Source organism: Sturnus vulgaris, chromosome 2, assembly GCF_052056855.1.
Source record: "Sturnus vulgaris isolate bStuVul1 chromosome 2, bStuVul1.hap1, whole genome shotgun sequence".
Classification (NCBI taxonomy): Eukaryota; Metazoa; Chordata; class Aves; order Passeriformes; family Sturnidae; genus Sturnus; species Sturnus vulgaris.
In genome coordinates, this window is record NC_142244.1 from 4,438,233 (window position 1) to 4,464,197 (window position 25,965).

The 25,965-nt window shown below is 57.3% G+C and overlaps 3 protein-coding genes across 15 annotated transcripts in view; 1 reads left to right on the plus strand and 2 right to left on the minus strand.

Moving 5' to 3' along the window:
- The window catches only part of RNF121 (ring finger protein 121), a 15,726-nt gene extending 14,603 nt beyond the window's left edge, over positions 1-1,123 (minus strand). For 2 of the 3 annotated variants that reach the window (XM_014882075.2, XM_014882076.2), the window contains exon 1: positions 647-1,123. In XM_014882075.2, the coding sequence (XP_014737561.1) occupies positions 647-703 (57 nt within the window). In that variant the 5' untranslated portion in view covers positions 704-1,123. The remainder of the gene's footprint in view (positions 1-646) is intronic. The other variant, XM_088157366.1, reaches the window with a different exon arrangement.
- On the plus strand, positions 796-5,462 carry XNDC1N (XRCC1 N-terminal domain containing 1, N-terminal like). 7 transcript variants are annotated; one of them, XM_014882073.2, is made up of 10 exons: positions 796-872; positions 1,735-1,841; positions 2,105-2,243; positions 2,347-2,502; positions 2,814-2,971; positions 3,165-3,241; positions 3,381-3,583; positions 4,220-4,301; positions 4,451-4,590; positions 4,829-5,462. In XM_014882073.2, the coding sequence occupies exons 2-10, from the start codon at positions 1,797-1,799 to the stop codon at positions 5,026-5,028; spliced, it is 1,200 nt and encodes a 399-aa protein (XP_014737559.2). In that variant the 5' UTR covers positions 796-872; positions 1,735-1,796; the 3' UTR covers positions 5,029-5,462. The 7 variants fall into 7 exon arrangements, with proteins under 7 accessions (XP_014737559.2, XP_088013468.1, XP_014737558.2 ...); XM_088157342.1 differs by having other exon boundaries at positions 2,817-2,971; XM_014882072.2 differs by having other exon boundaries at positions 832-1,255.
- NUMA1 (nuclear mitotic apparatus protein 1) lies at positions 5,435-25,965 on the minus strand. 5 transcript variants are annotated; one of them, XM_088157263.1, is made up of 26 exons: positions 25,733-25,965; positions 23,400-23,472; positions 22,383-22,471; positions 20,615-20,694; positions 19,814-19,896; positions 19,652-19,732; positions 19,287-19,371; positions 18,779-18,902; positions 17,226-17,380; positions 16,759-16,876; positions 15,280-15,397; positions 14,796-14,936; positions 14,333-14,455; positions 11,208-13,313; positions 10,514-10,555; positions 9,539-9,607; positions 9,328-9,438; positions 9,028-9,246; positions 8,782-8,927; positions 8,443-8,686; positions 7,427-7,709; positions 7,196-7,329; positions 6,884-7,084; positions 6,414-6,524; positions 6,160-6,327; positions 5,435-5,958 (listed from the first exon to the last, which is right to left on the minus strand). In XM_088157263.1, the coding sequence occupies exons 1-26, from the start codon at positions 25,765-25,767 to the stop codon at positions 5,923-5,925; spliced, it is 5,175 nt and encodes a 1,724-aa protein (XP_088013389.1). In that variant the 5' UTR covers positions 25,768-25,965; the 3' UTR covers positions 5,435-5,922. The 5 variants fall into 5 exon arrangements, with proteins under 5 accessions (XP_088013389.1, XP_088013378.1, XP_088013399.1 ...); XM_088157252.1 differs by having other exon boundaries at positions 18,779-18,905; positions 25,733-25,964; XM_088157273.1 differs by lacking the exon at positions 25,733-25,965 and adding an exon at positions 25,193-25,335 and having other exon boundaries at positions 18,779-18,905.

Consider the following 25,965-nt stretch of genomic DNA (forward strand, 5'->3'; position numbering starts at 1 on the left):
AGTGCAGACAGGATAGAACCAGGTTCTCCTGGTTCTCCACAAGTAGAAGAAAAACTCACAAGCATGAAGCACAGGGGACGGCGAAAAGCCACTGCAAAGCCCGGGGCAGAAGTGCCAGAAAGTGGCACTCACACTGTGACAGATGCACCCACCCTGCTTTCAATTCCATCTTTCCAGATAGATTTTTTTTTTTCCCAGCTTTGCAGGTTTTCATCCACAGGAACATTTAAAAGCCAGCATGGGAACAACAGCGGAGCTTCCATCCCTGCCCTCCTGCTCCAGGCTCTGCACTGTCCCCTGCTCCATGGGCCCTCCGAAGCTCCCAGTGCCACCGTGCCCCAGGACTCACAATGTCCTCCTACACCAAGGATGTCCCCCAGCCCTAACACTCCCCACATCTACGTGTCCCAAAGGCCTACAGGCTCAGAGTGACTCAGAGCCGCCGCTGTCCCATTCCAGGGACCCTCCGAGCTCCTCAGCACACATCCCTACCCCGCTCCCCCGGACCCCGCGCCCCCCAGGCCCCACGTCCGCTGCGGCTCCCCTTCACAGAGCACCCCACAGCGCTGAAGCTCCCCACCCCGCAGCCCGCCCCCGTCTCCCCTGCCCGACCCGGCTCCCCCTAGCCCGGCCACGTCCCCCGCACCTCCTCCACCTCACGCTCAACGGGGCCGCCAACCTCCACCTCCAGCACAGCCGCCATCTTGCCCCGCCCCCCTAGCAGCCAACTCCTTCCGCCGCCGTCCGCCAATCACCGGGCAAGCTGCCGCACCTTGGGCCAATCGCTGGGCGCGGCTCTGCTCCGGCGGCCAATCAGGAGAGGGGAGGAGCGGAATAGCTGCCAGACGCGCCACTTCAGGCGCATAAAACCGGTGAGCTGTCACAGCTAGGGACCGGCTCCCATTTCTAGGCATGAGGCGGAACGTGTAGCCTCCGTCGACAGCACCGTCCACCTCACACCGCGGTACCGGCAATGTTAGTGCTGCCGAGCCGCCGCCCTGCCCCCGCCCGCCCCTTTCCGCCACCGCCTGGCGCTGTTCCGGTTTAGGGCGCAGATGGCTCCTGAGCTCCGCCCGCGCGGGACCGTGGCGCGGCGTTGCCCGCGGGCCGTGTGTCCCGTCAGGCACCGCGGCGGGCGCGGGCCGGGGGCTGAACCGGAGCGCGGTCGGGAGTGAGGCGGGAGCGGCGGGCGCTGAGGAGCGGGAAGCGGCGGTCAGGGGATCATGTGATTTGGACGGCGGGAAATTCGGGCTCGGTGCGATTGGGGCTGGGGTGAATGGGGAGCTGCGGGGTGAAGCACTGGGTTGGGAAATGGAGAGGCTGTGGGGTAGAGCCAATGGTTTAATAGGGCTGGGAAAGTGGGGAAGGACGGGGGGACTGTAGCGATAGCAGACTAGCCCTGGGGTGTTGTTTATGGATCTGGGAACACAGGCTGTGGAGCTCAAGGGAGGTGTGGGAAAGGACGTGAGGGCCCTGGACAATAGGGCTGGAGCTCGTGGGCTGGATGTGGGTGGCAGAATGGGGATTTGTAGGGTGAGCTGGGGGTACGGGGGGGCTGAAGGGGGCTGGGGGATTGTGAGTCAGATGTGGGTGTTACTGCTGGGATAGTAAGCTGAGGGGTGGTGGAGCAGGTCTAGGGGGTACCGAGGCGGTGGGATGGGACTGGGGAGCTGCTGAATGGTTCCAGAGCCAGGAGATGCCCAAGCTCATCAGACTCTCCTCTCTCCCCACCAGGCACTGGAGGGATCCGAAGGGAAGTTATGTTCTGGCAGAGCATTGTCTCCAAAGGATCCTGAATGGCTCCAATTAAAATCAGCTATGTGGTGTCCTTCTCCTCCCAGGTGCCTTGGGGTTTCCTCTGGGGGGCTGGGTGTGGGAGTGAGCCCTCTGAGCTGCTAGATTCTCGGGAGAGGTAGGTCAGGGTGTGACAGGGTGCAGCACTAGCTTTCCTTGCTAGGCTGAAGGACAATTCACATGATTCTTGCTCTCTCAAAATGGGGTGTTGTTCCTGTTACCAGAAAATTCGGTGCTTCTCCCATGTGCCCAGAACAAGCTGGAGCGGGAGGGGTTGGTGCATGATGCTGTGTCCCTGCTGTGTGTACAGGACCCCAAGTACCCGGCAGAGAATCTGCTGAGTGAGGATGGCATACGGCCCTGGCTTGGCTGCCCCAAGAAGCGCAGCAGGCAGCTGAGTGTGGAGCTACAACTAGAGAGAGCCAGTCCCATTGGCTACGTTGACGTTGGTACTTCCCTGTCCCCCACCCCCGTGCAGGAGCCAGGGCTGTGCCCCACAGTGGGGTCAGCAGCACTCAACCCCCTCGCCCCGTCCTTCTTTCTGTTTCCCAGGGAACTACGGCTGCGCCTTTCTGCAGATTGAGGTTGGACGTTCCTCATGGACCTGTGACCAGCCCTATCTCACCTTGGTGCCCACTGTCACACTGATGACACCAGCTGACTCGAAGCTGGACCAGAATCGCTGTGGGGTACGGATGTTTAAGGAAGGTAAAGGATCCAAAGGACAAAGGCATGGGGAAGAGCTGTGGGCCTGGTGGTGGGATGGAGCAGATTAGGGGGGATGGTGATGGAATGGGGTTAGCAGTAGGATAGGAGGGTAGAGGAGGACAGGTAGACCAGGGGTCAGGGTTGTTTATGGCCTCAGGAAAGCTGTACCAGCTCTGCTTCCCTGCCCCAGCCTCTCTTGTGCCCATAATCCCCCAGATGTCCTGGGTGGCACAGCAACAGGCAGAGGTAGGAGTGTGTTGGGACGGTGGTCAGTGCTGTGCCCTATCCACCCCAGCTGCTGTTCCCTACAGCAGATTTCTCGGAGCTGACAGTGGGGCAGAAGTGGGACCGCGTGCGGCTCACCTGCAGCCAGCCCTTCAGCCCGTGCAGCCGCTTCGGGCTCTCCTTCATTCGCCTGCGCACACCACAGGAGCAGGAGCCTGACCCCCCCCGGCCACCCCTGGACACAGTAAGTGTCTCTCACACCTCCATGTATCCCTCTCCATGGCGAGGCAGCAGGAAGGGGCTGCTCCTCCACAGGCACCACTTGTGCCCCATGGAAAGCCCGGGAGATGCTTGCTGGGCTGAGCTAGGGGCTGTGCCCAGACTGGTGGGCACATGATACCTGTCTTAATTGCCTGGGGCCTCCCCTTGTCCCACAGGAGGATGCTGAGCTCTCAGACAGACCCTTGTGCTCCAGCCCTGCCTTTCACCGGACTTCCTTTCCTGAACCATGTTTGTAAGTGACCTGGTGTGGTCCACCTCATCCTGTCCCTGCACAGTGTGGCCTTGACCTCCTTGAGGTGCTTCCTTGTACCCCAGAGCCCCAGCTCCCATCAGCTTTGTTCTCCTGCGAGGCTGACACTCCCTATTCTCAGGAGATCCAAGGAGGAGGAGCAGCTGAAGAACTGCCTGTGGAAGCTGGAAGGGGCTGCCTGGAGCCCGGCCCACCTCAGCCGCTCTGCCCAGATGGTGTTGCTGGCAGCACGGAACCAGGTGCTGAGGCCAAGAGCTGGCACGAGCACTCTGGGGGCTCACCCGGAGCTGTCAGCCAAGGATGCAGGAGGTCCCGCAGTGCCAGGTGGGTGAATCTGCACAGCCATCTCCTGGGCTGGTCCCAGCCAACTGTGGGTTGCAGGGCAAGGGGGAATTCTGCCCCTCTGCTCTGCTCAGGTGAGACCCCACCTGCAGAGCTGCCTTCAGCTCTGGGATCCTCAACGTCAGAAGGGTGTAGAGCAACTGGAATGAGTTCAGAGGAGGTCATGGAGATGTACTTGACTGCTGGAGCCCCTCTGCTGTGATGACAGGCTGAGGCACCCTGGGCTGTTCAGCCTAGAGACAAGAAGGTTCTGAGAACTGAGAAGCCTCTTTCAGTGCCTAAAAGGGCTCCAAAAGAACTGGAGAGGGACAGTGGCCTGGGAGGTCAAGACAAGGGCAATGGCTTCAAATTGACAGAAGACAGGTTCAATGGGATATTATGAAGAAATTCTTCCCTGTGAGGGTAGTAAAATAGGTTGCTCAGGTTGCCCAGAGCAGCTATGGCTGTCCCATCCTTGGAAGTGTTCTGAGGTTTGATGGGATTTGGAGCTACCTGGTCTAGTGGAAAATGTCCCTGCCCATGCCATGGTGGGGGGCGGAGCTTGGTACTAGATGAGCTTTAAAATCTCTTCCAACCCAAACCGTTCTCTGTGATTCCCCACTCTCCGCTCTTCCCTAGGCTCTGCACTGGATGTCCCTGCAGCTCTTCCGAGCACCTGCAGGCAGCGGGACAGGCACTGTGCTCCCAGCTCTGTTGGCAGGTAATCCCATGGTTCACTGTCTTCTTCCTGCCCTCACCCTTGCCATTTACTGCTCTCAGTCTTTCCCAGACAGTTCTGGGCCCAGCCCTTCACTCTTTTGGGCTGGCACAATGTGGCATAGAGTGCCTTCAGCATGTGACCCTCTGCAGGGCTCCAGCTGCCACCTCAAGGACACGCAAGGTGAAAGGAAGAGCCCGAGCCTGTGGCCCCCGAGAGAAACACGTCAGGAGGAATGACAGGGGCCAGGCCAGCAGTGATGGAGAGATAGGTGTCTGCCCTATCTGCTCAGGTGGGTGCTTGGCAGGGGTGTCCTCTGGTGGCTAGGGGACACTGAGCAGCAGATGGGGATAGTGGTGGCAGTACTATAGCTGGGACCTATTGCTCCTGCTGGTGCCTTGGCACTAGAGGAACATCACAATGTATTCCCAGGCTGCCATGAGAACAATCAGGGAGGGTATCAATCCAAACCCTGTATCATCCCAACACCAGTGAACCTCTGATAACCACATCCCCTTCCCTTTCCACAGGCTGCTTCCCACTGAATCTCCTCCCCACACATGCCTCTCAGTGTGGAGAAGACCCCACCACAGCCTGGACTTTGTCTCCTGATGCCTGGGTGTCCTGCCCAATTTGTCAGCTGCCCTTTGGTGTGGCAGAGGTGGAGCAGCACGCCAGCAACTGTGGGGAGACACTAGAGGCCCTGTCCTCACCTCAGGGCCTGCAGTAGGACAGCAGAGCTGGGGACAAACCCTGTGTCACCACCCCTGGGGGCTGAACCTGCAGTACACCAAGAGACAGAGACACTGCAGCCCCAGACATTTGTGGCAAGGCTGGTGTGAGGATGGAGGAGGTGCTTCCAGCCCCGTGGCCAGGTTTGGTGGGGTTTGAAGCACTGTAATGGCAGGAGTCGTTACTGGAGAAGAATAATTTAAAGGAGAAAAAGAAGAAAGAGAAATCTGTGCTGTGACTGCTTGGTGCTACAGAAGGTTCCCTGGGTGAGCATCGTGCCTTGGGACACTCTGTGTGTAGTTCATGGGGCCAGTGACAGGACAAGGAGGAGGTCCTGCTTTTCATCCCCGCAGGCCTTGATGAATGCATGTGGACTGTAGGAGGAGGAAGCCAGGACCTCCAGAGCAAGTGAAAAATACACTTTATTTACAAGTAGAAACATTTAAAAATGCTGCCTCAGCTTCCCTGGGAGGAGCAGGAGAACAGGGCAGGTGGGGGAGTCCCACACACGGGGAGCGGGGGTGGTAGCCCTAGGGATTCTAAGTTTCACCTCTGTCCCTGTTACTGGGCCTGCAGGATCTCCCTGGGGAGAGTTTAGTCCCTCCAGCCACAGCCTGGTGCCAGCCCCTGCACCCTTTCTAGCCCTCAACCCCTGCACATCCCCTTGCCCTGGGTCCCGGAAGGGTTTAGGCTGACAGTGGGTGCAGGAAGGGCAAGGGGGCCTTGCCATGCCCAGGGCACCCCACAGTTGTCAGTGGGATGTGCAAGGCAGTCATGTGGGTTGCCCCACCTGTTCCCCCTCTGTGCTCCTGGGCCCTGGTGGGACAGGGAGAGGTGAGGGGGTGCAGGTGGGGGCCAGGGCAGAGCCAGCAACGCAGGGACTGGGGAAACCTCAGGATGGCTTTTCCTTGCGTGACTGGCGACTGGCCTGGAAAGGACAGAGTGAGATGAGATGTTAGGGACCATGGACATGACCAGGGCCCTTGCTGGGACCTGCTGTTGCCATGGCACCCCAGAGACAGCAGAGACTGTCCCCCTTTTCCCATGGCCTGTATGAACCCAAGGAAGAGGTTGGGGCCACAGGGGTGAGCATAAGCTCAGAAGTGCCAGGGGGTCAGGCAGTACCTACCTTGCCCTTGGGGGACTTGGCGGTGGCGATGCGGGGTGAGCGGCGGGTGCCGCTGCTGGTGGAGGGTGTGGGAGTGCTCCTCTGGGCGACTGCTCGGCGCAGCAGGCGCCTCCCCAGCTCCCTGGGGGTATTGAGGATGTTGAACGCCATGGACTGGCGCCTCTGAGCCTGCAGAGGAGGGGCAGGACCATTAGCTCAGGGTGGGCAGGGCAGAGGAGTCCCTCCTGATCCCTCTTTTTCTCTCTGAAGCTTACCTGTGTGGCTGAGGCTGGCCGCTCACTCTCTTGACTGACCTGGGAGCCACTCTGCTCACTGCGGTCCTGGGTGGTCTGGGGCCGTGGGAAGCAGCTGGTCGGCTTCTTGGACTGGAAAACGGGACTAGTTAGTACTGTCATCTGAGGGTCACCCTGCTCTTGTGCTGGCAGCAATGAGGGAACTGAGGGGCTGCAGGGAGGGGATGGTGGGAGCGAGGGTAGCAGTGCCCAGGGAAGGCAAAGGCCTCAGCCCTTTGCCTCTGGAATGACCTCCCTGCCAGCACTGGGAGCATCACAAGTAGTAGACACACCACTGGATGCTGGGAACCAGTGCCCACTGGGATCCAGGATCAATGGGAACATGTGGCCAACAGGGGTGTTAGCCACGGGGCCACAGCAGCTCCCTCAAAACCTGGAACGCCTGTTTGTTCCCAGTAGGGTGCTGTGATGGAGGACTGGGCTGAGCTCACCGGGGGAGTGTCCAGGCCCTGGTGGGTCTCCTCCGAGAGGCGCTTCCTCCGCTGCCGGGTAGTGATGCTGCTGGCCTGGCTGCTGCACTGGCTGCTGGTGGCAATGATCTGGGAGGGCTGCATGCTGGCACGTCGCAGCGTCTCTTCTGGGTCCCCCATCTTCACGTCCTCATCCGTGATGGTTCCCAAGGAGGTGGAGGGCTGGGGAGGGGATGTGGGGATGTTGCTGAGGGGCACTGTCCGTTCCCAGACTGCCTCCCAAACACCAGTTCTGGAGAAGGGGCTGCCTGACCTCCCCCTCCTGTCCCTTACCCTCTCTACAGCGTAGCTGGTCTTCAGGTGGGGAGGGCGGGCCTGGTTCCGCCGCTGCAGCTCTGCAATGCGGTTCCAGTCTTCCAGCTGCTCTGGCTCATCCTGGCACATGCCCAGGTTCAGGGTGCTCCGGCCTAAATCCAAAGCAAGGAATGATGAGGGACGTCCCAGGTAACACCTGATTCCCCCAAGCCAGGGCAGAACCCCACAGCCAGCAGTCTAAGTGCCTACCCTGCCCACACACACCGAGGCTGGAGCCACTGGTCCGCTGCAAGCGCAGGGAGCTACGGGTGACCGGCCGGTACCCAGGGAGGCCCAACAATCCTGAATTGCCAGGGCTCTTCTCTGGGGAGGAGGTTTCCAGCTTTGCAAGAGTTTCCTGGGAGGGGAAGCTGGTGAGGGAACGGGTGGAGGCACCTGAGCGCAGACGGCCTTTAGCAGGGGAAGAAGTTTTTGTGGACTGAGCTAATGGGATGTTCTTGACACAGACCAGTTCCTCAGACTCTGCCTGTTTCTAGGAGAGAAAAATCCACACATGAGGGGATCACAGATGGGTTTAGGCTGAACAGACCTTAGAAATAATCTCCTTCTACCTCCCCTTTCCTTGGCTGTGTCACCTTCCACTAGACCAGGTTGCTCCAAGCCTCATCCAACCTGGCCTTGAACACTTCCAGGCATGGGGCAATCACAGCTTCTCTGGGCAACCTGTGCCAGGGCTTTGCCACCCTCACAGGGAAGAATTTCTCCCATCCAACCCTGCCCTCTGTCACTTTGAAGTCATTCCCCCGTGTCCTGTCACTCCAGGCTCTTGTCCAAAGTCCCTCTCCAGGTCTTTTGGAGCCTCTTTAGGCACTGGCAGGGGCTCTAAGGTCTCCCTGGAGCTTTCTCTTCTCCAGCCTGAACACCCCCCACTCTCTCAGCCTGTCTCCAGAGCAGAGGGGCTACAGCCCTTGGAGAGCTTCTGTGACCTCCTCTGTCGTCCAGTAGCTTCATGTCGTTCTGATGCTGGGGTCCCAGAGCTGGAAGCAGCTCTGCAGGTGGGGTCTCACCAGAGTGGAGCAGAGGGGCAGAATCCCCACCTTGCCCCGCTTCCCACTGCGCTGGGGATCACCTAAGGACATGCCTGGACTTTAGGCTGCCAGTGCACATTGACAGGTCATGTTCAGCTTTTCAGTTCCCAGCACCCTGGGTCCCTCTGCAGTGCTGCTCCTGATCCCTGCACTCCCCAAGAGGGCCCCCCTGCTCACATCTGTCATGGTGATGTTGATGGTAGTGCGGCGCCGGGCTGAGCGGGTCTTGCATCCGGAGTCGAGCGAGAAGTCACCCGGGAAGTTGGCACTGCTCTCCAGTTTCGACGGCGTCTCGCGGAGTATGGGGGTAAAGTAGAGACTCTCCAGGGAAGACTTCCTCTGGGGCAGCCGCTGAGACAGCAGTGACTCTTCGCTGTCTGATGGCACCACTGAGACGTCCAACTGAGAGCTGGTAACCTTCCTGCAGAGACAGGAGATGAGGATAGCACCAGCAGGCTTACCAGGTCATCAGGAACAGTGTATTTTTGGGGTGCTGGAAGCAGATTGATCTGGTACCTGGTGGAGTTGAGCAGCTGTGCCTCATCAAGGCTATCAGTGCTCTGGTCAGCCACACTCTGGCACGAAGTCTCTTGTCCCTTTGCTGTGGCAGTCATCACCTGGAACTTGCTGAGTTCCTGCACCTGTCGTTTGGCAACCTCCACCTGAATGGGAAGCAGGGAGGAATGGATGGATCTATCCTCTAAATGAGGTGGTGGTAGAGATGAGTATAAAAAGGGTGAAACTCCACTATGCCATGCCCACCTGAGCTTCCAGGCTGTGGATCTGGCTGGTAAGATTCTTGCAGCTCCTCTCAGACTCCTTGGCCTGTAGGATGCTTTGCTGTAGCTCCTTGGCCAGCCTCTCTGATTTGCTCTGAAGCTCTGTGTTCTCTTTCTGCACGTGCTCCATGGCCTTTAGCTTCTCTGATAGCTCCTGGTTCTGCTGCTTCTTGGCATCATAATGGCTTTTTGCCTTCTCCATCTAGGATGTAAAGCAGAGGAATCCTGTCCAAGTATCCCAGCAGAGTCAGGGACAACAGGGCCATGCTAGCCCCTAGCATACCTGCCCTTTGTAGTGCTCAGCTGCCTGCTCCTTCTGGGTGAGCTGTGCCTGCAGCTCTGCCACCTTCTCCTGATGGCTGGTGACTGCTGCCTGCAGCTCCCCTTCAAGTGCCTATAGGCAGGGAAGAGGCTGGCTTAGAGGCAACCCAGAAGCCCCCTGGCAGCACCAAGAGCTCCAGGGCTCAGCCCCCAGGTTTCTGGTCCCTCTTTACCTTAATTTTCTGCTGCTGGGTAGAGGTGGCCTTCTCATGCTGAGTCAGCTTTTTGTTCAGCTCCTCCACCTGGAAGAAAAAGGCATGGTGATACCAGTTCCAGGCACAAAACTATCATCTTCCTGTGGAGGAGCACATCCTCTCCTCTCTAGCCAGCTCTAAGGCACGATGAAGAAATTTCCTGCCACAGGGCAACCGTTCAGCTCCCCCCACGGCCAAGGACTGTCACCCATGGCAAGGTGACAGTCACCCCATGTTAAGTCCTTACAGCATCCAAGTTCCTTACCCAAGTAAGGAGCAGCCACATGCTGGAAGCAAAGCCTATGTCAAGTTCCCAGTGCCCCAGTGCTTGCAACCTGGAGTCCCACAAGTCATCCAGCACTCTTGACACAGGTAGAACTTGCTGTTCCAAGTTCTGGTCTGACCATGCTCTCCCTGCTCCAGCAGATGCTTGAGGAGCCCCTAGCCCCCTAGACATAGCCAAAAGGCCTCTGCAGAGTCTTGGGCAGCTCTGGCTGGGACTGGACAGGGAAATGGGGCTTTTCCAGCATTGTTTCCCAAATGCTAACTCCTACCACATCTGAAATCAATTCTGCTCTAGCCACATCTGGACCATGCTGAGCACAGGTGTTCCTACCAGTTGTGCCAAGAGCTGAGCCTTGGTTAAAGGTGAGGGGGAAGCCATCACAGCATTGACAGTCCTACACTGAGGAGCCCTGGATGCTCCTTGCAGCCACTTGCTGCGTGTGCTGCCACAGGGCACGTGAGAAGCCATGCCAAGTTGCAGGCACCAAAGGATAGGACCCCTATTGCTACCCCCCTGGAGCTGAAGGTGCTCAGACACCAGGAGCCAAGTGCCCCATGCCTGGGTCCATACTGTGAACAGTTCACAAGAGGAAAGGGTGGCTCCAGCGGGAAGTGACATGAGGAGGGCTGTGCACTGTCACTAAGCAGCCAGCACTTCCTGTGTGTTACCTGCTTAGTTTGGTCCTTCTGCATTATCTCCAGCTGCTCTACCTGCAAAAGCACAAAAGGTAGAGGTGAATCTCTAAGATGGACTCTTGGACTCTAAGACTGATCCAACCATTGCCCCAGCACTGCCAAGACAACCATTAATTCATGTCCCCAAGTGCCATATCTACATGTCTGTTAAATTCCTCCAAGGATAGGGACTCCACCACTGCCCTGGGCAGACTGTGGCTTGACTGGACAACCCTTTCAGGGAAGGGATTTTTTCCTAATATCCAACCTAAGCCTCCCCAGGCACAACTTGAAACCATTTCCTATTGTCTCACTTCTTAACTGGGAGAACAAGTTACCTGGGAAACCCCCATCTGGCTGCACCCTCTTTTCAGGGAGCTGTTTCACCCTTTCAGGGGACAGATGGTCCTCCCTGAGCCTGCTTTTCTCCAGGCTTAGCCTCCCATCTAGCAACTTAGCTGTTGCTCATCAAACTCGTGCTGCAGATGATTCCCCAGCTTTGCTGCCCTTCTCTGGAAACACTCCAGCACCTCACTGTGACAGTCCCTTTCATACCTAGGAATGTGTCCCACACCCCGAGTCCTTGTGCTGAGCAGGACATGAATTCAGGGGTGTGCAGAAGGCTGAACACCCTCCTTTTCCAGGAGGGCTCCCCCACTCACAGCCCTGCTGGGAGTGGCACCCCTACCTGAGTTGTCAGTCTTTGCTTCTCTTCCAGGAGTTTCTTCTTCTCTTCCAGGGCTGCCGCTTTGCTGCTCTCATACTCCTTCTTCATGTCCTCCAGCTTCTGTACTGCCTCCTTAGCCTCCTGCCTGCTGCTGGTCACCAGCTTCTCAGATGCTGCCTGCAGCTGCTCCAGCTCCTGCATGTGCCGCTCCCTGACCTGGCCCAGTTGCGCCTCAAGCTGCTGCTGCCCTTGGCTGCGGCTCTTGCTGAGCCCCTGGTTCTCCTCGGCCAGCCGAGCATTGGCCTGTTGCAGCCCTGCCAGCTGCGCCCCTGCCTCTGTTGCCTCAGCCTGCAGCCGCTGAATGGCCCGGTCCTGTTCTGCCAGCCGCTCCCGCAGTGACGGAACCTCAGCCACCTCCAGCTTGGCCTGCGCTAGCTCAGCTTGCAGCGTGGACATGGCCTTTACTCTCTGCTCCAGGTCCTGGTGGTGCTGGCTTTCCAGGGAAGCACGCTCAGCCTGAGCGCTGTCGAGCTTCTGCTGCAGGGCAGCCAGGAGCTGCTCCTTCTGTAGGCACTTGTCCTGGCAGACCTTGGCCTCCTGCCGCAGCTCATCCTCCCGCTCGCTCTGGCAATGGCGGTCCCTCTTCAGGGCCTCGATGGTCATCCGCTGCTTCTCCATCTCTTCCTGGCACCGCTGCACCTCCACCTTCATCAATGAGCACCTCTCGGCTGCACGGGAGGCCGCGGTGGCCATCTCTGTCTGCAGCACCCGCAGCCTCTCTTCCAGCTTCTTGCTCTTCTCTGACTCAGCCAGGATCAGGCGTTTCAGCTCCTTGCTCTCCCCTTCCTTCTCCGTCACCTGGCGATGGAGGATGGAGACCTCATGCTCCAGGCTGCTGATCAGGCTGTTTTTCCTCTCCATCTCCTGAAGACACTGGGACACTTGCTCCTTCCAGCTCTCCTTCTCCTGCACGGCAGAGCGGAGGGACACCAGCTCCTTCTCTGCAATCCGCAGCTGATCCACAGTGCCTTCCAGCTCCTTGGATTTGAGCTTCTCCTGGGAGAGCTGCTGGGAGACTCCCTCCAGTGCCTCAGCAGCTCTCTGGGCATCCGCCTCCAGCTTGGCCACACGCTGGGCTGCTGTTTGCTCTGCCACAGCCATCTTCTCCTGCAGGGAGGAAATCTCAGCCCTTAGCTTCTGCTCCTCGTTCTCCTTCTCCTTTGCCCATGCCTGAGCACTGGACAGGTCAGCCTGGAGGCCAGCCAGCTGCTCTGCCTGGGTCTCCAGCACAGCCACCTTCTCCTGCTCAGCCTGCAGCTGCTGGCAGGCCCGGCTGTGCTCCCGGCTCAGCGCCTGCATTTCCTCCTTCAGCCGCCTGAACTCTTCGTCCTCCCCTCGGGTAGCAGGAGTGGCTCCCGTGGGCTGCTCCCGGCTCTCCTCCAGCACCTGGCGTGTGGCCAGCTCCTCACCCCGCTCCAGCAGAGCTGCCTCCCGGTCCTGAACCAGCTGCTGTCTCTCTGCCTCCAGCTCAGCAATCCTGGCCAGGTTGCCCTCCAGGCACTCAGCTGCCCGTCTCTTCTCATCCTCCAATATACCCTCAGTGTTCCGCAGGGATTCCTCCAGGAAGAGCAGCTGTTCCTGCAGGCGGCTGTTCTCCCGGGCCAGCTTCTCCTTCTCAGCCAGCCTCTGCTGGCTCTCCTTTAGCCTGCCCTCCAGCTCCTGCAGCTGGGCTTTCAGTGCCTCTGCTGCCACTCCCTGCTGCCGTTGGGCACCCAGCTCCAGGATCTGGGCTTCCAGTTCGCCGACCTTGTGGCTCAGTGCAGCCTTTTCCTCATCTACAGCCTGCAGCTGGCTGCTCAGGGATGCGTTGGTCTGCTGGAGCTGCTGCAGGGCAGAGTCTCTTTCCCGCAGGGTCTGCTCATGCTGGGCACTGAGGGCAGCCAGCCTCTCGGCCTGGTCCTCAGCAGCCCGTGCCTGCAGGTCTCGCTTCAGCCTCTCTCGGGCCCGGTGGCTCTCAGACAGGGAGTTCTGGAGACTGGTGACAAGGCTGTCCAGCTGCTGCTTCTCCTCCTCCAGCTGCACTCGTTTGGCAGTGAGGCTGGACACCTCCTGCTTCAGCTCCTCTAGCTGGTAAAGAGAAGAGCAGAGACTGAATTGGGTCTGACTGAGACAGAGAGATAGTCCTGCTCAGCAGCAGCCAAAACTGGTGTGTTATCAACACCTTTCCAGCTACCCATGCAAAGCACAGCACTGTGAAAGCTTCTAGGAGAAAATGAACTCTTGACATTCCCCCCCCAGCAAGTCAGGAAGATGCTGGCAAGGGACACAATGAGGCCAACTGACCCAAATAAACCAAAGGGATATTCCACACCATATGGTGTCAGCTGAGATATAAAAGCTAAGGGACGTAGGAAGAACAGGGGGCATTCATTATTTTAATTTTTGCCTTCTGGAGCAACCACTCCATGTGCTGAAGCGCTGCTTCCCAGGAAGTGTCTAAACATCACTGGCTGATGGGAAGTAGAGATTAAATTTTCTCTTTGCTTATACATACATAAACTTTCACTTTTCCTTTTTTGCTTTAGTAAATTGCCTTATCTCAACCTACTAGTTCTTTTCCATCTTATTTTTCTCTCCCTTGTCCTGCTGGGAAGGGGAGTGATAGCAGGGCTTGGTGGGCACCTGGTGCCCAGCCAAGATCAGACTACTACAGGGACAAAATATGCACCCCCTAGGTGTTATTCAAGCTGTAGCCAACATGCTCACAAGAGCTCCACATGCTGCATCCCACTGGGAGCTGCCCAGTGCCTGCCTTCCCTCCCATCACACTCTCAGCACACCTTGCTTTCCTCTCAGCCTTGTACACTCTGCTCCCTTGGACCAAACACCTTTTTCTCACCATGCAGGAGACGTTCTCTTCACAACCAATTCATGTTGGGAGGCTGGGGGAGCCACCAGTTCCCTGGGAGCAGTATTTCCAAATTCAGCCCAAAAGGGGCTCTCCCAGAGAAAGATGGGCTCAGCCCCACATTCCCTATCCAGCAGCAGAGAGCAGCAGGCTCTGCCATGCATCTCCTGGCACCTGCTGCTCTCTCCAAATGGAGTAGTTTACCATTTGAGCCCTTGCTCCAGGAGCCCCAGTATACCTTCAAAATGTCACCCATGACTTCTCCCTTCTCCTGGGTGCTGCACTCCTCCAGCTTGGCCAGCTGGTCCTCCAGCATAGAAATCTTTCCCTGTAGAATCTCGATTTTCTCTTCTGAGCATTTCTGGGGACAGAGATGGGACTGAGCACGGTGCAAGACAGAAAAGCCAACCAACCAAGGAGAGGCACAGCCACCCAGTCAGTACTGACACCATGCTTTTGCAGCAGCTTTGTCTCTCCCCACTGCAAGGACAACAGCCCGCCCCACCATGGGAAAACCTTCCTGGGAACAGGGAGAGGCTTCCCCCAGGAGCTGACAATTACACAGCTTCTCCCCATGTGCTGGCACAAATGGGCAGGAGGCTCCTAGCTGCTGCACCCTGCTTGCAGTTGGCATGTCCCCCAGCTGGGGGGGCTATGGGGAAGCTGCAGGGGGGCACGCACCACTCCCCAGGCCCCCTGACCTTATCCTGCAGGGCAGCATGCAGCTCCTTCTCCAGCTGTCGCTGCTTTTCCTGCGACTGTGCCATGGCACTGTTGTGCTCCTCCGAGAGCTCGTTCAGGGCTCGCTGAAGCTGGACCATATTGCTGGCGATCTCCCGTAGCTGCCAAGTGAAAATCCACCCAATGCAGAAGAGGGTCAGAGTGTGCCTTTGCTGTCCAGGGCCCTGCCTACTCCCCGTTCCCAAGAGCTGCAGCACACATGGCCATCCTGGGTTCTGGGTGCTCACCACGTGCAGGCAGCTCCACCCAGTCCCCATTCCCCCACCACAGTTCCTATTTGGATCAGGATCCAGAGCCCAAGGCAGGCTTGGTCACTGGCTCAAAGATCACATTAGCAGAACCATAAACATCCCAGCATCTGGCACTGCCATCAAATACTCTCCCCTGGGTTCCATCACAACCAACTGGCCTGTAGGGACACAGAGAGGACACTGCATCCCATACCTTGAAGGAAAGATCCCCGTTCTCCTCGGAGAGCTGGTTGATTTTTCGGTCCATCTGGGCTTTTTCAGTCTTCAGGTCCTGGCACTGCCTGAAGGCCTCATGCAGGCGCCCCACTAGGCTGTGGGAAAGGAGGTGGTTAAGGAGGGGGTGCATGCTGGTGGCAGGCAAGGATATCACCAGGGATCAGTGCTGCTGGATATTGCCAAGGAAACTCAAGGTTACAAGGGATCTCCATGCCTTGCTGTGACTCTACCATCAACACAGCTTTAAAGGTGTGTCCCAACAGGTGGCAAAGCAGAGCAGAGATAAGCAATGTTTGTGCTTTGCAGAAGCCCAGCCGCTCCAAACTGAGGGCAGAGGCAGCTGTGGGACTCCAGCCACACCCCTGCAAAGGGGAATAAGTGAGGAAAGGACAAAAAGACACGGCACTTCCAGTGGAGGCTGGGCAGCCTTCCTGAGTAAACAATGGCACAGGGACAGAGCAAAGATCAGAACGCAATGTGACAGGTGATTTCAAGTGTGTGACGGAGCCCAGTACATAGGATCAAAGTAAAGGCCTGGGAAAGGGGCTGGAGTTAGTTTTAGGATCACCCTGAAAGCTTCCCCTTTTCCAGGGCAGGTGGGACCCATATGGGCAGCACACTCTTTTCACGTAACAGAAAAGCTGCTCCCATGCAGAGCTTGAGTTAAGAGTGGGCTGTTAGAACAGGCTGCATGGTTTGGGACTGGATCCATGCCCACTGCAATAAAAATGGGCTGCAGGCCATACCTGCCCTGAGGGCATGGGCAGCATGATGGCGGCACAGCCGTGTCATGGACTGATCGCATAGCATGAGCAGCAAGGCAGGAGGGGATTCTGCCTTCAGCTCTAGGGTTCTCATATCTCAAAGATGTGGAGCTGCTCCAAGGGCTGCTGGAGCCACTCTGCTCTGGAGACAGGCTGGGAGAGACCTGGGGGTGTTCAGCCTGGAGTAGAGAAGGCTCCAGCACCTAAAGGGGGCTCCAAGACAGCTGGAGAGACACTTTGGACAAGAGTCTGGAGTGAAAAGACAAGAGGGAACGGCCTCCAACTGACAGAAGACAGGGTTAGATGGGACATTGTCCAGAAATTCTTCTTTGAGAGGGTGGTGAGGCCCTGGCACAGGTTGTCTCGAGAAGCTGGGGCTGCCCCATCCCTGGAAGCACTCAAGGCCAGGTTGGAGGGGGCGTGGAGCAACCTGGTCTGCTGGAAGGTGTCCCTGCCCATGGCAAGGCGTTCCAGCTGAATGAACTTTAAGGTCCTTTCCAACCCAGACCCTCTCTTGATTCTGTGCCTGCTGTCTTCTCCCAAGGGCACAGCAGCAGAGGAACAAGAAGGTGGTTTGCTTTCTCCCCTGTTTCATGCACTGCTAGGGAAGAGACAGACAACATAGACTCTGGGGATGTGGGAGTGACAAGGTCCCACCTAGGAGGAAGGAGTGGACGTTCCTGGAGGATTACCTCTCGTTCTTCTCCCTCAACTCCTCAATTTCTTTGGGCTCCAGACGGTCTTCAGCTTGCTTCTCATTGAGCTTTACCAAGCGATCAATCCGCTGCTGCATCGTGGTGATCTGAGCATCTGGGGAAAGGGCAAGAAAGGGCCCATTACCAACTTTTCATATCACCTGAAGCCCCCACAAGAGCATTTCTGCACAGAAACCCTCTGCAAGAGGAGATCAAAGAGCCCGACTACCAGTGCTGCTGCTCAACATAGGTGTTGCTTCAGTCATGGCTTTTGTTGCTCAGGATATATAAGGGAATACAAGACAGAAGAAGGAACCTGGAGTCTCACTTGTGGCTTGGCACGATGGACTATACATGAGCAGAGTTGTGGTGGGGTCACAACAGAAAAGTCAGAGAAACAAGGGGAGATCTCTGCCCCACAGACCCCCCTCCTCGCACCTCAGGATGTCCTGCTAGTGACTGACCCTTCTCCATGACGAGCTTGTTATTCTCCGCCACCTCCACCTCCAGCTCTTCTCGGTTCTCTCTCTCAAAAGCCAGCTGCTCCTTCAGCCGCCGCAGCTGAAACTGGGGGGTCTGCATGATGTCCCCCATGGGTGAAGATGGAGTGCTGGGCAGGCTGCAGGGAGACACACACACACACACACACAGCTGGATTATCCTGAGCCAGTCCAGGCCCCAGGCAGCCAGACCCACTCTGCCACCCCCATCTCTGGGATAGGTTCTCCTGCCTGGTTCCCCAAGGAACTGCTGCCTTAAAAATCTAGGAACAAAACAACACACATATGAGACAATTTCAATAAAGGAGGTAATATAAAAGCTGCTCTTTATTTGAAGGCCTCCAGGGGCAAATATGGAAAGATGTCCTTGGAGGCCTCCAATTAAAGACCAGCTTTTATATTACCTCCTATATTGAAATTGTATGTATGTTGTTTTGTTCCTAGAGGTTTAAGGCAGCAGTTCCTCCCCCTTCTGATTCAACCCTCTTCCAGAGCCCTCCTTTTGCTAGTTGTTTATGGGAAAGTGTCTTGGGAGGGTGGCTCATCCTTGGTTCCCAAAAGAACCAAGATTAGGATAGGGTTTTTGGAATGTGTTTTGTCTTTCTGTCAGGGTAGGAAAAATACTGGAGACAGATAGGAACTGTGTAACTAAATAACAGTCTACAGAGCTATGAATATGTATGAAGAAAATACAAAAGCAAAAATCATTTTGGCATCAGGTTCACAGAAATAGCTTTGATGCCACATCACTTGAGTAGAAAAGCCATGCTCCTCCTCCTGCCTGTACTATCACCAACCTCTAAATGCTGGGCAAAAACCACCTCCAGCATGCCCAGGTGGCCATCCCCGCTTGTGTCACCCACAGTGTGGTCCCACGGGGTTGAAGCAGTGACCGCCCCCCTGTACTGAGCAGTGGTGAGGCACCTCCAATCAGTCTTGAACCCCTCACAAGAAAAGACTGAGGTGCTGTACTGTGTCCAGAGAAGGATAACAGAGGTGGAGAAGGGTCTGGAGCATGAGTCTGATGAGGAGAAGCTGGGGGGCTCAGCCTGGAGAAAAGGAGGCTCAGAGGGGACCTTCTCAATCTCTACAACTCCCTGAAAGGAGGGTAAGGCCTGTTTAGTGTTGGTCTTTTTTCCCAGGTAACAAGGGACAGGACAACAGGAAATGGTCTCAGTTTGTGCCAGGGGAGGTTTAGCCTGGATATTGGGAAAATTCCTTCCCTGAAAGGGTTGTCCAGCCATGGCATAGACTACCCATAGCAGTGGTAGAGTTCCCATGGTTGGAGGGATTTACAAAAACTATGCAGATGTGACATATGGAGACATGGTTTAGTGATGGCCTTGACAGTGCTGGGGGCACAGCTGGACTCAATGGTCTCACAGAAGGCTTTTCCAACCTGAATGACTCCATGATTCTAAAAGGAGCTCGAGCCCAAGCTTACCCCCGCCATCCATCCCCACATCATGTCCCTCCTTTCCTCATTTCCCCTGGCAGACAGGAGGCAGGGCACGTACTTGGTGCTGGGGAAGGTGGCGATCTTCTGCAGCTCCAGGAAACGCACCTCTCGCTTGTGCGGGAGAGAGAACGGTGGGGAATGCTCCTCAAAGCTGCTGCTGGACACACCGGATGAGGATGGCTCTGCTGGAAATAAAAAGGGAGAAGAAGGCTGTGATCTTTAATATCTAAGAGGCTGAGCAGCTGAAATCTGAAGGGCACAGGAACCACAAATTCCAGTGGGGATGGAACAGCCCAACTGAGGAAACCATAAAGCTGCCCTACATCCTCATCCCTCCTGCTCCACAGTACTTCCCCTGCAACTCTGCTCCACTGTCAGCTGTCAGCATCCCACCCGCTCCACTCCTCCAGGGAAAGGCTGAGGTACTGCTGAGTACCAGCAGGTCTAAGGCAACCCTGCCCTTGGAGTTTACAGGGCACTGTTTTGTAGCTGAAGGCATCTGGGTAGTGCAGCTCTCTTTATGGCTGCAGCACAAACAGGAGGAAAAGTCAGGGCCCAGCACTTACCTTTCCTCTGCAGAAATGGCTCCAGATTCTCATTCAGGCACTCCTCGTTATCCAGCACAAATTTGAGGATTGATGCCAGTTCAACCTGTGTTGGAGGAGCTGCAGAGTTAGTGGCTCTGTTGCAGGTCACAGGCAGCAGCACAGAAGGCATGGGGTAATGGGGAGCTCCCTGCCTGCCTGTGCTGCTGCCCACACTTGCCACTACAAGCTTTTGATAGCCCAAAACCACCAGTGAGCACCACAGTGCTCACTCCACACTGTCTTTCAATGGGACCAAGGAAAGCAAGTCTCGGAGCACCTCCCCCAAAGGCACCACTGCTTCTCCCTACACCCCAGATCCAGAGGAGAAACCCCAAAGGGATTACCTGGGTCTTGTAGTCAAATTCATACCAGTCCCCAGGGTTCTTGGAACTCACGGAGGTGTGATACAGGAGCAGCACGGCCACCTGAGCAAGGCAGGAAAGGCATCACTAAGCCCTGGCCAGTCACAAGCACATTGGTGGGACTAAAACATGCCATGCAGTTACCTTGGCCAGCGCCAGCTCATCTCCATCCAGGAGTTTCTGTGCAGAGACCAGGTTCTCTGCAGCCAATTTGTGCCTGCAGTGCTCTGCAACATGAAGCAGAATTTCCAGTCGTACAGGGAATGTATGCTGCCTCCCCTGAGGTGACACTCATAGCCAGGAGGGCACTGTAATGCATCCCCAAGGAGAAGGGACATGGGGCAGGATGGGCTCCAGAGCTCAGATCCCAGTGGTCAGCCTTGGCCATTAACTCTGACCAACTTTCATTCCCCTCTCTGAAGCCCCCACTAAACCCCAGCCTCCCCACCTTGGCATCTCCCCTCAACATCAGCACAAACAGAGAGTTCCATCTCTGGAGGATGGGATATGGTATCTTCCCTCCAGGAAAGGCTGAGCAAGAGTGTGAGATACTTCCCATTTCTCGTCCCAGGATTTCTGCTTGGGTAAAGGTTTTCCACTGGGATTTGAAGAGCTTGAGTACCTGGACTCAAGGAACTAGGAAAGCTGCTCCAAGGCAGCATCACCAGAGCAGCCACTGGCACCCTGCCCTTCACACCCAGGACCTCCTTTGCTCTGAATCCAGGCTCTGGCAAGGATTTCCATCTGGGAGTTTCCCATCAGGAAGGTTTCCCTTCCACAGGCTGCTGCAGGAAAGCTGCTGGCACCTCAGCAAAGCTGCTGACGTGAGGTGGGGGGGGTCAGTTTGTGGAGGGGGAAGCTACAGACAGCAGACCAGATTCCCTCAGAGGTCAGGGGCACCAAGCAGGGGCAGTTGCTTTCCCCAGCACCAACGGAGGGTCTTACTCTGCAGGAAACCATGGATGAAGGAGATCCTCTCCGGCAGCGGCTGCTCCAGCACAGACTCCCCCTCCTTGCTCCCGTGGCTGGAAGAGTGCAGGGTTTGCATTAACTCCTTCTGGAGGCATTAGACCAATGCTGAGTTTTGTGCAGCAGGGCTCACTGAGGGGGTGAGCCAGGGGGTGGCTCTGGGGCACTGCTCTGCCTTCTGCTCCCACACCAGGGCCAGCAGAGCCAGGGCCAACCACACCACGCATGGGAGCGGAATCCCCTGGAATCTCCCTGCTGGGAGAGCAGCTGGAGCTGGGCAGCTGACACTCCCCCCGCACTGCTTCCTATTCTGCCTGCCAGCCCTGGCATCCGGCACAGCACAGGGAGCTTGTGGTGGCCCCACTGGCCAGGAAACACCTCAGGGGCCAGTCCATGCATGGAACCTCAGGCTTTTCTTGCTGCATTTTAGGAAGGCTGAACTCATTTGTGACTACACTCTTCCTGAGCAGCCACCAGTACATGGAATATCATGAGTTGGAAGGGACCCACAAGGGTCGTTGAACCCATTTCTGCAGCTCAGAAACAGCATGCCCAAAACCCACACCAATCATGCTTGACCAGCATTGCTTCAGTACTGTCTCTTATTAGCAAGGTGCCAAAAACAGAAACCTGGCCAGAGACAGGGGCTGCCACGAGGATTTGCTCCTTCTCACGGACTTCTCCTGGTGCCACCAGGAGCTCCACAGATCAGCCAGCTGCTGGGGCAGCTGCCCTGCTGCCACCCCACTTGATCAAGCAATGGCCAGGCCTCTTTAGAGAGCACACGCCACCGGGATCCCTACTAATCCGAGCTAGAGCACAGACCCAGGAGATTAACCAGGTCTGACTAAATATATCTGTGGTGCAGGCAGCTCCTTCCTCCCCACCCACTGCAGGCAGATCCCTGCTCCAGGCAGGCTCTCCTCACCCCACACAGGAGGTAATCATAGCAGACAGGCTCCCAGCGAGCCTCCCACCGGAAAGGTTTGAAAGCAATGCATGACAGCTTCACACCCTCTCAATTTATTTAGCCAGCTCCTTAACCACCAGGCTTTGCCCCACCTCTTGATGCCCATTATGGCCTGTAGATTTTAGTTGCCCCTTGCTCCCAGGCAACAAACACAATTCCTGAAGGAGGCATTCCTCTCACCGCAGGTCCCAGGATGGAGTAAACAGGAACCATCCTGACCACACTATACTCAGCAGCCACCTGACATCCCCAGGCAACAGAAGCACTTCATGAGGCAGAAACTGTCATTCTTTACACTGCTTTCCAGATAAAAGGCTTCCTCAGGATCCCAAGGCTGCCACTCAGAACTTGCTGGGCTGTTCCCTCACCAGAGCAGCATCAAAGGAAATGAAAAATCTGTGCAGCTGTGGCACTGGCAGCAGCACTCAGGTCTTCAATGCCAGAGGCAAACCCAGATGTAAAGTGCCAGATGTGATAACAAGTCTCAAATGACAGGACATTCTGTCTGACATTCTCAAGTGACCAAAACATTCCCTGGGCAGCTCTGTGGGACCCAACAGCTCTGCAGGCAGACCCCAGCTGTGCAGTGGCACAGAGGAGGTGGAGATCCCAGCATCTCATATGCCAGAGGAGGAATAAATACCCCAAGACTCCCACTCCCACCCTGCCCAAGAAGAGAGCCCCTTAGCTCCTGGGGGCCAAGGCCATGGCTCCAGGAGGCAGCTCAGACCCAGCTGTGTGGTTTGAAATGTACACACAGCTCCCCATACTCACATTTTGTGGATAATTCTGATGAAGACACTACAGTCCTGGAGCTGGGACAGATTATTGAGGGGATCAGGACAAACCTTTGTGCTGTTCACCTATAAATGGGGTGGGACAGTCAGAAGGCAGGCAGAAACCAAGACAACACTGTGCTGTGCTGCCCACCACCTCCAGTCCTGGCAAGGGACAACAAGACTAGTCTGGGTGTGAAAGTAAATCTACCCCTTCAAACTACCCCTTCCCAAGGAACGTGATCCCCACAGTTCCACATCTGGAAGTCTGGCACAGGTCCCATTTATCAAGCTGCTGGAGCTCCTCTTTTCTGGAGAGGCTGAGAGACCTGGGGGTGTTCAGTCTGGAGAAAAGAAGGCTCTAGGGAGACCTTAGAGCCCTGCCAGTGCCTAAAGGGGCTCCAAAAGAGCTGGAGAGGGACTTTGGACAAAGGCCTGGAGTGACAGGACAAGAAGGAATGCCTTCCCACTGACAGGGAGCAGGGTTAGATAGTATATTGGGAAGAACTTCTTCCCTGTGAGGGTTGCCCAGAGAAGTGTGGCTGCCCCATACCTAGAAATGTTGAAGGCTAGGCTGAATGTGGTTTGGAGCAACCTGGTCTAGTGGGAGGTCTCCCTGCCCATGGCAGGGCGTTTCAGTTGAATGAGCTTAAAAGCCCCTTCTAACCCAAACCATTCTATGAGTTTTCGCTTGGACACAGCAGTGCTTTGTGAGACAGATCCAACAATCCCTTTACAGTACAGCTGCTGCCTGCTTCAGGCTCAGCTCCATCTCCCAGGCAGTTTCCATGACCAGACCAAGCCATTCCAGCTTTTCTGGTTACTCAACAGGAAATGTGAGCAAGGCTTCTCCTGCAAACACCCACCTGCCCAGTAGGAACTGGGCTATCCTAGGACCTGCCCCAGCCACAATCCCTCCTGTCACAAGCTCCAGCATCGTGCCCCAAAGCTGCCAGTGCTGGCAGCAGCGTGTCCCACCTATGCAGTGAGCTCCAGCAGAGGAGGGGGGACTTACCCAAGCAAGGAGAGCAGCAACTCTTGCGCTGTGAAGAGACATCGTGGCCAGCCTGTCAGGTCCCTGCCCAGACCTAGAAACACCAACAAAGGTGGGGGGCCAATAAAAAAGGTAAAGTATAGTAATTATGTTACTAAATGATTTGCACCCAGCATCAGGGATTTGTGCCCACCAAGGGAGGATGTGTCCCAGCATCTGGCCAGCTGTGTGGGAGCAGCCAGCATCCTCCTGCTTCCCCACAGGCACAGAGTGGGGAGCAACGCTGAGCAGCAGCCAGGTCCACTCCCACAGATTAGGATCCTGACAAGGTGTCAATGGTAAACTGCTGCTCGGGGTCCACATTCTCCTTTTTGCCTTCTTCCCTCCCTCTCACCTCCAAATGTCATTAACATTTCTTGCCTGGCAAGGCAGTGGCCAAGCCATTGAAGTGCTGCCAGCTCCCCTTCTCACTGCTGCTAGTGAAAGAACCACCTGCTGGAGGCACAGGGAGCTCGCCGGACATCGCTGCATTGGGTGGGAGCAGGGATGAGCTGCCCTGACGCGATCTGGGATCACTGCCACGTCCCCTTCACAGCGACCTTTGCCTCCATGCTGGCTGCCCCCAGTGCCACCCTGGTAGTCTTCCAGGGGAGAGGACTGCTGGGAGCCAAAAAGTCACCTAGATGAGGTGAGGCTCCTCACCCTGTATTGCACCTGGACACCTGCACCACGATGGGACAAGAGCCTGGTCGGGATCTGCAGCTGCTCTGCACAGCATAGCCAATCAGTCATGGTGGCTTTGGGGACTACAGAGCTCCCACTGCTGTCAGCCCAGCTGGAAAGCACGGGATCCTCAGCACGACAGGTCCTCCCTCCAATTGGGCTAAAACCCAGCTCCTTGTCCCATCGCTGGGTAACTCCACAACTACTGTCCTTCCACTCGGTGGCACAGCCAAGACCTTTCCTTAAAAATAATCCACCCAAAGGTACCGGGCAAAAGCATTCGTACAGCACTGAATGCAGATCCTCGGAGAAAATCATGTTCCACCAGCGTCGAGCGGGGTTTTACCAGAAGCAGCAACACACTGGTGCCTTGGTGTGAGATCTGGACGGGCAGGGCCACCCGCTCCTGCCGCGGTCACAGCCTGGCTTGTCACTGGTGACACTGGCCACCCTGAGCATCTGAGACAACGCCATGACCCGCCGTGAGGACGTGCCATTCGTGATGGCAGGCGGGAAGTGGCTGGGGAGCCCGCCAGCGGCCGTGAGCGCCTTCCAGCCGCATCCCCGAAGAGAGCAGCTGCAGGGGGGCGGTGGGGATCGGGAAAGGAGCCCGGAGGTGGCGGCAGCCGCGGCGGCATTGTCCTTCCTCGCTTTCCCCTGCGCCGCTCCGGTCACAACACGGCGTTACGCAAGCCCGCGCTCCGGAGCTCCCGACGTGCCAGCGCGCCGGGGGGACGCGCCCGCGGGCCCCGGGCTGTCCCAGGCCAGGGCTCCGTGTGCGGGAAGCACCCAGGCGGGGTGAGCGACCCACGGCAGGGCCCGCGCACGGCCGGGCCCGCAGCTGGCGCGGGGCGGAGGGGGAGAGCAGCCGCCGACCCGAGCGCCCGGATGTTGGCGAGCCCGGCGCGGCCACCCGCGGCCCCGGGGACCCGCACCTCGGGGGCTGGCGAGGCACTGGGCCGGGAGCCGTACGCGGCGGCGGGAGCTGGGCGAGCTGAGCTTCGCCGCCCCCGCCTCCCTCCCCCTCCTCCGCGCCAGCCCCGTGGAAAACAAAACAAGGACGAGGCAGAAAGTCTTTGTTGGGGCCTTACCGGGGCCGCGCGGCCGTCGTCGGCGCGCTGGGGTTAATCCGCCATGAGCGCTGGCAAGCCGGGGAGGGCCGGGGAACCAGCGGCCACGCACAAAAGAAAAGTTGTTGAGCTTCTCTTCGGCGGGGCTGGCAGGCGGCGGTTCCCCTTCCTGGCCCTGGGCCATCCCACGTCACCGCGCCGGGGCCGTGCTCGTTAAAGGCGCACGGCACAGAAACCTCCGGCGCCCCGCCATGGGGAATCGTCCGGCCCTGGGCGCGCTCGCGGCCGTCACCCTGCCCAGGCCCCGAGTGACGGAGAGCTGGTGGGGCCGGCACAGACCCGCTCTCGGCCCCAGCGCAGCTCAGGAAAAGCCGGGGGCTAGGCAGAGAATGGCCCCCAATGCTACGTCTCCCTCTAATCTGACTGGAGTCATATCCCAGCTGACCCCTGAAAAACTCTCCCCGATACGCACACACCCCGCGCTCACGGATTCAACGGGAACCGGACCCTACGGGCCGCCAGCTAAACTAGGGAGGAGTCGGGCGAGGAAGGGACGCTCACCCCTCGCTGCTGTTCCGGAGACCCTCGGAAGTCATCTCCGCAGCGTCTGGGCTGCCTGAGGAGGTTCAGGGCCGCAGGATGGGGCTGCCCCGAGCACGGCACAGGAAGGGCACAAGGAAAAGGTTCTTTCAAATCGGCGCTGGGGGCAGCAGAGGAACCCGCGAGGAGCGCGGCCGCCGAGTGCCGCTGGCGGAGGCTCCGACTTTACCAAGCCCCGGGAAACGAAGAACCAC